This window comes from Gymnoscopelus microlampas, assembly GCF_963454915.1.
Source record: "Gymnoscopelus microlampas genome assembly, chromosome: 15".
In the NCBI taxonomy this organism is placed as follows: domain Eukaryota; kingdom Metazoa; phylum Chordata; class Actinopteri; order Myctophiformes; family Myctophidae; genus Gymnoscopelus; species Gymnoscopelus microlampas.
The window spans coordinates 33,862,796-33,874,216 of NC_139952.1; the positions used below are offsets into that span (position 1 = coordinate 33,862,796).

General features: G+C 38.8%; 1 protein-coding gene across 1 annotated transcript; it reads right to left on the minus strand.

Moving 5' to 3' along the window:
* Window positions 1–955: 955 nt before the first annotated feature.
* On the minus strand, window positions 956–8,687 carry tomm40l (translocase of outer mitochondrial membrane 40 homolog, like). The gene is made up of 10 exons (XM_084079971.1): window positions 8,595–8,687; window positions 7,310–7,519; window positions 6,606–6,673; window positions 6,106–6,198; window positions 5,886–5,987; window positions 5,101–5,206; window positions 4,268–4,390; window positions 3,258–3,334; window positions 2,841–2,943; window positions 956–2,668 (listed from the first exon to the last, which is right to left on the minus strand). Exons 2-10 carry the CDS (start codon window positions 7,512–7,514, stop codon window positions 2,529–2,531), a joined length of 1,017 nt encoding a protein of 338 aa, XP_083936097.1. The 5' UTR covers window positions 7,515–7,519; window positions 8,595–8,687; the 3' UTR covers window positions 956–2,528.
* Window positions 8,688–11,421: the final 2,734 nt, after the last annotated feature.

An 11,421-nucleotide genomic window follows, 5' to 3' on the forward strand; every position in this document is an offset into this window, starting at 1 on the left:
CATGCAACAGACCTAATCTGTCTTTCACAAGGAATTTGGTTACTGCAATACCAAGAAAACTGATAACATGTATAATGAGACCTGATGTAATTAGGAGCCTTGAGAACAGCATGCATCTTGCTTGAGGTATACCAAGTCAGTAATCAATATTCATGGTGTCATCCAGTGTTGATGTACAGTATATTAAGATATTTCCTCTTTTATTAGACTGACCCAACAGAATGAATATGTATGAGTGCGTTTTCAGATAAAGATGCATTATAATATCAAGTAGACCCGGCAAACACAGTTCACATACTCCCACAGCGCCATTGAATGCAAGATCATTCTACACTTGCAGTCCGTGCCGCAAGGCGATATTGTTGCATTGTTTCTTAGTGATGAGAATGGTAGGTTAAGAACTTGTGTTCCAGGACGTGGGTTGGCAATACATAATGTAATGACATTCAAGCCCCCTGTAGATCATTTCACTCAGTGCTATCCTGAGTATAGAATAGGAAAAACAATACCCATACACTGTCTCAAGACTACCTGGCTGGCAATGATACACACTGGGTTCAAGAACAGTGACATGGACAAATCATGTCACTGCCCCAATATGAAGAACCAGCCTACTTGTACTGCAATGCAGTTGCACTTGTTTTCACCCAGCTTTAGCAATACAAGCTGGGAGATTTAAGTATTTTAGAGCCTTACTTGTGAGACAAGTTCACATTGGAGTTCACTACTTACATTGGACCTAGAAGTTCCATTTCAAATACGCATTCACCGTTTCCATCATTCCTAGTATGAGGTAAAAGAAAAATATTAATGTGGTTCATTCCGTTGTTAAGAAAAGCTTTTAACTGTAAACAGGGTGACAAGGTATTTATGATTAATAGAAGCAGGCGCCAGAGGTTTTAAGCACACAAAACAAATCATATTTAAACTGGAATATAAATGAAAAAACAGTTCCTTTTTGTAAGAAATGGCATTTATGTTTTCCAATAGATATATACATGTAATATATACCATTCATATATGTACCACGAGGAAAAACAATGTAAAAACTAAACAAACTTACAGTGACAGATTGTGAATCGCGATCCTTCCCCTAAACAATAAAGCTCCATTCAAACAAGGAAATAGAACTTAATTTGTTTCATGCCAAGACTGACTTTTACAGTAGTACAAAGAAGAAAAGAAAAAGAAAAAAAAAGGGGGGGGGGGTACAGGCACTGAACTAAGAGAAAAACAATGAGTACTGTATTTGGATACTTTCCAAGGAACAATGGATTATGTTAAAGTCGAGCTGAAATGACAAATGTGTTTTTAACTCTTGAGTTAATCTGCCATAATTCTGGGAACCTATTTAACAATATGCGCAATTTTATTTTCAACTTTGGACACGCAAAAGATCTTGGTTAATTCCTGTAAAACTAAATATATGACATTACATCAGCAGGTACCAACCAATTTAAACCAATAAATCATTATCATTTATCTGCCCATAAATCAATGTTTCACACAGAGATAAGAATCATTATGCTACAGACACTAGACTAGAGGGTGGTGCTGTCATTTTACAGATTAAACAGTACACTAAAATGCGCTTCTGAAAACAAACAAAAAATGTTTTACCTGGGCACTTCAAATAGACTAGCCATAGTAAGACACTGGAGCACTCATTAAGTCTGCACATTTATTGCTGGGGGTGACTGACAGGCATATTCCTCGAGTTCACTGTCTTACTTTGGGTCATCTATCTGATGCTTATATACTGTCAGTAAAAGACAGTATATACACTTTAATGTTAAGCACCGAAACCCTTTCATTTGCACTTAACTTTACGTTTAGGGTTATACATTTCAGAAAGAATTTGAAGAGAGAAATAGGCAATTCAGTAACAGAATTCCCATTCAGCGTTTACTATCCTTTACTAAATGGCCCAGATGACCTCCAGGCGGCTCATGGTGGCTCACCAAGCCTGAGCTAAACATTCATAGATGGGTAAAAGACCAACATATAGCGGATGTCTGGAGGTTGCGGTTCAACCCTGCCCCATCGCTGTGATTGGCTGAGACACGCATACAGTAGCTCTCCGCTCAATGTTATGCCTTGCCTCCCTATCCTGTTTTGATAGCAAATAAGTCACAACACAAGTTAAATACTCGCCAAATACCATTCCAGCTTGACTTTAAGTATCCAGGACTGGTCTCTGCATGTCAATGTCTAGAACCAAATTTTCAATTTTACTCAATATTCTGACAAATAATCTGTCATAACTCAGTTTTGATCATTTGGTTGATTCATTTTCATACTACTAAATTGAATTTATTTACATATTTATCTTCCGATGAGCCCATTAAGCACACAAGATGGTACAATTGTATAACATAATAATGATCTTCTCTGTCAAGACATAGGACACAAGTGGAGGTGATGCAAACACTGTATAGTATTGATGGCATAATCTATACATGACATGTTGTATCTGTCCATACTGTGAAGTCCTTTTGGAGACCCTGTCTCCCCTTGTTCCAGTTAGATTAACCAATGGTAGCCCCAAATCCACATTGGAACTTGTTCTTGCGGTGATTGAGGAAGGAACACAGGACAAGGGAGAGAGGCAGCGGAAGCAGCTTTTTTTCTAATGTGGCTCCCACCACCCAGTTACTATCTATTGAACCTGGGTGAGGGAAAGTAAACAGAAATTAATCATTACTTGAAATAAATAGGGCAGTATTTCATTTTCAATAAAAAAGACATTAGCAAGAGAGAAAATGCAGACATGCAACATGGTGCAGGCAGAATTAGAAGTACTTTTTCTTTAAGACAAGGAAAGTGTAAACAAGCTGTACCTTTGAATAGTAAATTGGCTTTAGGTACATCCAGCTGGTAGCCAAAAGATACACTAGTTTCTTGCATACGGGTGCTTGCCTCTAACTCCACACCCACCTGCAGCTGTGTGAAGATTGAGACATGGGAAAATTACTATCATGGTGAATAAAGTATTTGGCATTCACAAGTAGCACAAATACGTAGGGTACACAATGGAAATTAAATGGTAATGTGCAGAAACTGCATACGAGGCAAGGCGCACAATAATTCACTACTTTCACACACAGAAGCCATAATGCCCCAACATAATACTTGGGAGAGTGGGAAACCCCACTCTGTTGGCTTACCACTCCAGAGTATGTCGTTAGAGCAAAATGGCCACTGTGTTCAAAAGTACCACTTCATGTAAACAAGACATGTAGAGGGCTGAGTAATACCTGGTCATTGGCTTTGTGGTAGTATGAAGCATGAGCCCCAGCGCCCCCTAGTGTCATTGTGGCAACAAAGTTACTGCCTACAAAGGAGAGGAAAACAACATTAAAACAATGATACTTAAATCAAACGAACAAACCCACACAATAATAATTTTCCTCATAATAATTTCCTATAACACATTAGTAGGAAATCTCAAAAACAACACTTTTAAAAGCAGGAAAAAAGGAAAGGTTATGACCAAAAAGGCATAATACAGGTCCAGGCAGGGTAGGTTTAAATAAGAGGCCTTCAATTCAATGGGCTACACATTAAAATACACCAACGCATGTCAGCTCAAATTACAACTGGTCTTAGATTGCTACCCCTACCAACTTGCTCCCTCCCCTACTTTCTCTGTAAATATATATTTTTCTGCTACTGGAGCTTATACCGTTAAATAATGTATGTATTGTATGTCTTATTGATGAATTGAGTACAGTGGACCACAATGCCCTCCAATACTTTTTGTGTTATCCTTTTAGCATAACTTTTAGCTGTACATTTTGTCTGACATGTACTGTTAACAATCTTGTTAATAAAGTATTCAATCGATCAAAGCTTGTGCCTTCTGCAGGGTGTGAAGAATGCCTGACGAACACCCTGAAGAAGGCACAGTGCCAGGACCTGGTACTTTACCTTGCCATGCTGTAACTCCAAAAGCACAAGGTTTTGTGATGCTCTATATCGTTCACAGTGACTTTGAGAGCCGTTTCAATGTACAACGAAGCACATTTTTTAATGATCAATTTCTAATCAAAGGAGCAACTATTTTTGATACCTCGCCCACCTTTGGAGTTACATTGTGGCAAGGTAACTATACAATCCTAACCTCTACCCAAGGTTTTCTTGCACTTCAAAATCTACTAAAAAACAAGTAGTTTTAGGACCACTATGGAAAGATTTATGTTGGTGTGCTTTAACTGATCACAATGACCTTAGCAAGGATATGTTAGATTGGTGAGATGTAGCTCACCTGTGTATCTGCCAGCTAGAGACATGACTGTGCCTTCCTCTCCTGGCCTGCGGTGGTAGACTAGCTCCCCTCCCAATGCCAGGGCAGGGGTAATAGACTGGAGGTAGTGAGCGACAACAATTCCTAAGAAATACAAGGTAAATAAGTGATGTTTAGCTTTAGCTTAAGTGATTTATGTTGTTTTTATCATGTCACTTGAAGGGTTTCCACCAACTGAATGAAGACTACTCTCCAGGAATTATGGTACCCTTTTGCAGGTCAGTAGATACATTCATTCTGTGTTTGTCAATAAAAGGTTGCCAGCTGCATAATCTGATGCAACATTTTAAAGCAGTCTTGACCCATGGACAGCTGAAATGTTTGTTTTTGTCTCAATAAATCAATTGAGAATGTGCATATGAACTATGAGTATGTTTTGTCGCATTCCTAAGCCATTAATTTGATGACTTCCGGCATCTCCGGAAGGAGACTCAATTGACCTGCATTTGAGTCTCCTACCTTCTCAGGAATGCGACAAAAACTAAAAGAATCTCCATGAATTCAAGGCCTCATGGGGTGTGTAATTGATAGAAAATAAGTCATTTTTTGGATGAAATACTCCTTTAAGTTTGACTGAGCCCTGCTGGCAAACACCATGGCAACACAATAAATGAAGAAAAAACAAAAAATAACAAAGTACACACGTTTTTGAAGACTGGGTCATAGATATCGCGAGACACTTTTCGTGGCATTATGACATTGTGTTGAAAATAGTCAAGATCTTATTTGAGCACATTTTAAGCGCATCTTATGTTGGTGTGTGTGGGTGTGTGTGCGACTGCGCGCTGACCTACCAGATCCTACAAGGACATCTGGGTTTCCCAGGGTAACAGCTGCAGTGAAATCCTCCCCTCTGAACTCAGCATCACCTTGCCAGTTCACAAACTTCTGCTGCTGTGTCTGAAAACAGAACCATAACATTATAAAAACAAAACAAAAGAATGAACAGCTTTCACCATGTAACAATGGGGTGTATTTTTAATATAGCTTCAGAGCACTGCTGAGCCTTCTGTGATTCCACCATCATCAGACAAACACATTTATCTTCTGTCATTTTAGATTTTAGCAATATAAGAGTGTGTGTCACGAAAAAAAAAAAATAGCAGATATACAAGCTCATAGCGCGTGACTTTGTGCCGCGCTATGAGCTTGTAGACATCACTTTGTGCCGCGCTATGAGCATCTGCTATTTTTGCATAACAAGTCTGCTAACATATGTGCAAATCTTAGATTATGTATATATTCAAATATTTTTAATTCAAATCTTTGCTTCTGGGGGTCCATGGAACAAAATATTTTGAGATGGGGGTTGGCGGGCCAAATACATATAATTTCTGGGGGTCCTTGACATGAAAATGTTTGAGCACCACTGAAATAGCAACATGTGTTTTTCAGAAAACTCTTAGGATTTAGAAGACATTTCTTAAATCTACCTCAGGTCTTAATGGCATCATGTGTGATGCCTTAAGATGGCATCACATCAACAGCTTCAGCAAACAACAAATTGTACTTCCATTAACAGCAGATGTGACGCTCAAACCTGGTTAAATAAAGGAACAGGCGACACAGAAGGTCTTACCTGGAAGGCCAGTTTGGAACGTATTCTGTCTGAGACCTGGTGGATGATCTGGGAATTAAGGCTACCGCTGTTGTCCATGTCTCCCACAATCACTGGAAAAGACTGAATACCAACATACAGATGAATGGTTTTGGAAAATAAATAAAAACGATTACAGAAATACAGTTAAATATACACAACTTGTATAGTACAAACATACATATTAGAAGTAGTTGCATACCTCTGCGGGACCTGTCTGCTTAGATCCAACATACGTGACGCCAAACCTATAGCTGGAATCCGCCATGGTGCTCAACATCACAGTGTGATTCACCTTACAGATGAATGAAAATACACAGTTAAGTGTGATCAAACAACTAGTATAAATCTTACACCCAGAAAAAAGAAGCAACTGGATAGTTAAGAAGAGCTGAAAACATATTACAGTAAAATGACTTTCCTAAACATGAACATGTATCAAGTGCACAATATTTTAAACAATTAATTCTGGCCAAGAGAAACATTTAGTCTAATGTTTGATTACATTGCCATGGAACAGTTCAAGATGTTCATACAATAACACAAAATCTAGACGTTTGTATTCCTTGTTCCACAATATTTGCAAAATGTGTACATATTTGCCAATAAGAACGCTAAATAATGTCCTGAACATTTATTGCTGGCAGCACCTAAAGTGTTTCTGATTCTAAGCTGGTGAGATCCCTGGTGAAATGTACTGACCTGGAAGTGATTACTGAGGCCCTTGTTGACCACCAACCTGACACCCTCCATCTGCATAGGGAAAACCTCTGAGAGACACAAGTGATTAGGGGTTGAAACTTGACAGAAGTAGTCAATTGCATAATAACTTTAACAGGCACAGAAATTGTTCTTCTTAATTGAACTGACATTGTTGTATTCTAATGTAGCATAAGCCAAATTGGTACCGTTGTTTTGCAATAACATAAATTTGCTGCGTATCACTTTCATTTTGTTATGGTTAGAGTAGCGAAGATTGAGAATCTAGTAATCGAAAGTCACAAACACGATACATGTGGTGCACACACAAGAAGGGTAGCATGCGGAGGCTTAAGGTGGCATACAATGACGCCCTGAGGATACTACTTAAGGTCCCTAGATGGCATAGTGCCAGTCACTTGTTTGTAACATGTGGAATCCACACTTGTGAGGCTCTCTTACGACACTCCATGCATGGATTCATGTCTCGCCTGGATGAGTCCCGGAACAGTATTATTGAGGATATAGTCAATCCTGGGAAGAGCTGTCTCCAGTACTCGTCCAGGCTGTGTAAACACTGGAGAGTCAGCCTCCACGTATATTTTTTGTAATGTATTGTTGTTTATTGTGTGATATGTGTATGTACTCTATGGACCCCCTGTGTGTCTGGAATAAAGTTTGAATTGAATACAATTATCTCTGTTCACCTTTGCATTTCCGATGGCACTCCTCAAATGCCCCTGGGTTGGGTAATGGAGTTTCAGTCTCTGTCTGATTTGACGCCACCCCAGCAGAGGGTATGACTGGAGACACCGGGGGCATACCGAACCCCGGGGGTACCGTCAACCCTGGGCCAGCAGCACCGCCAGAGGCCGGTGGCGGGTTGGAACTGGCAGCCAATACACTGCCCATTATGACTGGGGAGAGGAAGAAGGAGAAACCAGTCAAACCACCAGTGGTGTGAAGTAACTAAATACATTACTCAAGTACTGTATTTAAGTACAGTTAAGGTATTTTTTTTTTTACTTTACTGGAGTATTTCCAATTTTCAGTACTTATACTCCACTCCAGTACATCTCAGAGGCAAATATTGTACTTTTACTCCACTACAATTATTTGAAAACCTTTTCTAGATTTTGATTATTACAAAACATACATTAACCACTTCAGCCTTTGTATATCTGATATTTTCAAAAGATTTTGACACATTTTATTTGTGAAAACTTGTGCATTCTGCATAATGAGTACTTCCTACTTTTGGTACTATAAATATGCCAATGATGCCAATACTTTTGTACTTAAGAAAATTTCCAGACTTTTACTTGTAACAGTATTTATTTATTTCTACATTGCAGTATTGATACTTTTACTTAAGTAAAGAATGTGACTAGTTTTTCCACCACTGCCAGTCAAAACACCTACATCTTTACTTATTTATAAGTATGAAAATGATAATGGCACAAGGCCTTGACTATAATATATAGACATATGTCCAGATTGAAGAATCACACCAGATACTATTGAGTATGTGTAAACATCCGTTTGCTAGTACACTGAAGGACAATAATTGCAATAGTTTCTTTCATTGGATAGATATAGTCCATACTCAGTCATAGGAGATAAGCAGATACATGGCAAGCAAACCGTATCAGTTTACAGCACTAGATTGTGAATGGACAAGACAGACATTGGTCACGTTACAGTTTCCTTTACTAAAGACGCTTTTAATGAAGATGGTTCGCCTTAATCGCCTGTGTCACCTAACGTTAGCAAAGCTGCTAATGCTAAATCAGGTGTGTAGCTTGCTTGCTAGCTTTCCATTCAGCACAATTTCACAAGTCTGACACTGTTACACACGACAAACACTTCTCCTTTTTAGGTACAAGAAATGCCAGTCAGTCACATCGCTAACGGCGAAAATACCAAGTCTACTTTTGCTATTTTCATTGAGAATTGATGTTCTAAAGCAGGCAGCTAATGTTTGATACTCACGTTGTGATTTCCAGAGGACGATGCAACGAGTAGGTTACATCCGGCAGGAGGAAGGACCCACCTCTTTTTCTGATTCGCCACAGTGATTGGACAAATGATCTCGTTCAGAAGATCCGCTTGGCTGAAACACCTGCCAATCATGTCATGTACAACCAGCACTTAACAAACTCTGGGGCGTGGTTTACAGCGTCTGGTCACACCTTCTCCCAACAACAATTGGCTAATCGAAATGTAGCCGACTGCAAAGGGGAGGTCCTATTAGTTTGTAGGTCGCAGATTGGTGGTTGACTTCAGGGCGTTTGGTTGCAATGAGTAGCCATAGGGTGGGTGGATGCAGCCTTATTGTAAAACAAGGGGTAGTTTGAAGGTCAACTGGCAAACATGAGGGTCTTGGGTCAAAGTCAGCACAGGACTGTCAGGATCAAGCCTGGAATTTCATCATTTTAAGGGCCACTTGGCTTTTGATGTTGTACGTTATTTGAGGGCACAGATGCCAAATGCCAGGGCAGGAAGGCCAGGCCATCAAACGAAAATGAAAAATGTTATCAATTATGTTTTTTTAATACATGCATGTAAAAATGATCAATGTTTGCAGAGTCAAAAGTACACACATGCTCAGCCCAGGACTAATCAGAGTCACTGGACTAATTTGAAGATGGGCATGAGATTATGGGTAAGTCCCCCCCCCCCCAAAAAAAAAAATCATATTGACTGGAAAGAGGCAAGGGAGAAATGGTACAATCAGATGGAGTTGGGTATCAAGGCAACTGTGGACTTAGGTCATATAATGTCAAGGGCAGAAGGCCAAACTGAAGAGCAATGACGCCCAAAGCCTTCATGGCCTCCGTAAAATTCCTGCCCTGGTCAGGATTGTTACCATAGCAAAGTGAAAATTCCTTGAATTGTCAGTACTGTTGCAGTTTTTCCACACAGCACTATTCTCGCTCTCCTTGGCAAAATCATTTCCCCTTCTTAAAGGTCTGGCTTAATTGGAATCTTATTAGAATATGTAGAATGAATTAGAACTAGACACCGGTCTAGTTCTATGATGGTTCATGAGATAAGTGATTAAGATATTCTGCATCATGTGTTGTTTGTAGCAGTAGCAAGAGTATAAATAAAATATATAAAATAAATACGTCTAATTGTATGCCAACTACAATTGTGGCATTTTGTCCTAATAGCGGTCTACACATACAAACACAAAACCAAAACAGTTTGAATGACAGTTACATTTATTTAGTTTCATCATCCCTTGCATTGTCAGCAGAACAGAGTGATCAGCAAGTTCTTGAAATACTGTTCCTCTATTCACCACATTTATAGGGAGGCTAGGATATTCAAACACAAAATGAATGACATTTTTCTTTGATGAAATATACGCCAATCAAAATAATTGTTTTGAATTTCTATTGATCTCTATGACGGAGATCTATTATACTGTGCCATGTATACAGTGTGGAGAAAGAAAACACCACCTACTTGGTCAATGAGAGGGGGCAGAAGATTTATAGATAGACCCAATTTAAGTCCTTAGTTTTTCATTTGAACTGGGACTGAAAACAGAGTTGTCTTTTAATTTATTAACTTAACAAAAAGTAGAGAATACAGGACTATCTGGTGTCTAAAAAAGCCTTGTCCACTCAAGTGAATTTGGAAGTACCATTTGGGGTTATGCTGTAGCTATAACAGCTTAATATGAATTTTGACCGCCAATTTAAGTAAGGATCACTTTTTGATAATCAATGTTCGACTTTTTTAACAGCATACAAATGCACAAATCATATTGAAAGTGTCTTAGTAAATTTGGCTGAAACCTCACGAAGCATGGCGAATCTACAAAATTAACAGACCCAGTTCAATTTCACTATGCAACAGCAGCAATAAAACAGGGGTAAAGGAAACTCGCTGCTGCCCATTTCAATCAATGAACAATTCCCAAAACCCCAAAAGCTGTAACCCCTGTAATTTGACTTTGTACCCCAATTTCAAAGCATTTTCCTTGTTCTTATTCAATGTTCACAATACTTTACTGAACATGGTTACCCTTTTCCAAAATTAGTTTCAAACAAATATTTCCCTAACCCACCCCTTCCCTCCCCATTTAAACAAAAACACCTGCCTTAACCACTTAAGCCCTATTTAAAAATGTCCAATAGCTGATCTACAAGCTCACAATGTGTTGCAATGCAACGCATAGATCTGCTATTTTGAACATTTTTGAAAATCTTTGCCTATAACGACATGCCAAAAACAGGGATGCCAGGCTGAAAGTGGTTAAGAGAAGCACAAACATATGGGACACAAGACATACATCTTCACTTGACCAGATGACAACGTTACATCTCTTTCAACATTCTTTTGTGTCATTAACATAATCTCCTTTGTGACAAGTGACCAGATATTATTGGCTGCCAATTGTTGATGATGGTTGAAATCTAAAGTAAAAATTTGTACCAAAGGGAATAACATTTATAAGCCATTTATGATGGAGGGGGGATCTGAAGCTGCAAACACATTTTTGCAACAAAGGTTTTGAATGTCTGCCCGTTCCAATCCTGAACAATTACACTCTAGACCCAGCTCATGGGGTACAAAAAAAAAAAGAATACTTTTGGCATATCTGTTCTTGGGTCACAAGGGTGAATATGTAACGAGAGACAAATAAGGGATGTGATCAGGAACAAAACTAGATATAAAAAAGTTAAAATATGCAGGAAAACAATAATCCTGAATATTTAGGAGGGGAAAAAAAGAAAACACATCCCTGCTGAATGGAACCACACTTGATTTTGTATGTCTCTAACATAAAACAACCTGTGCATTT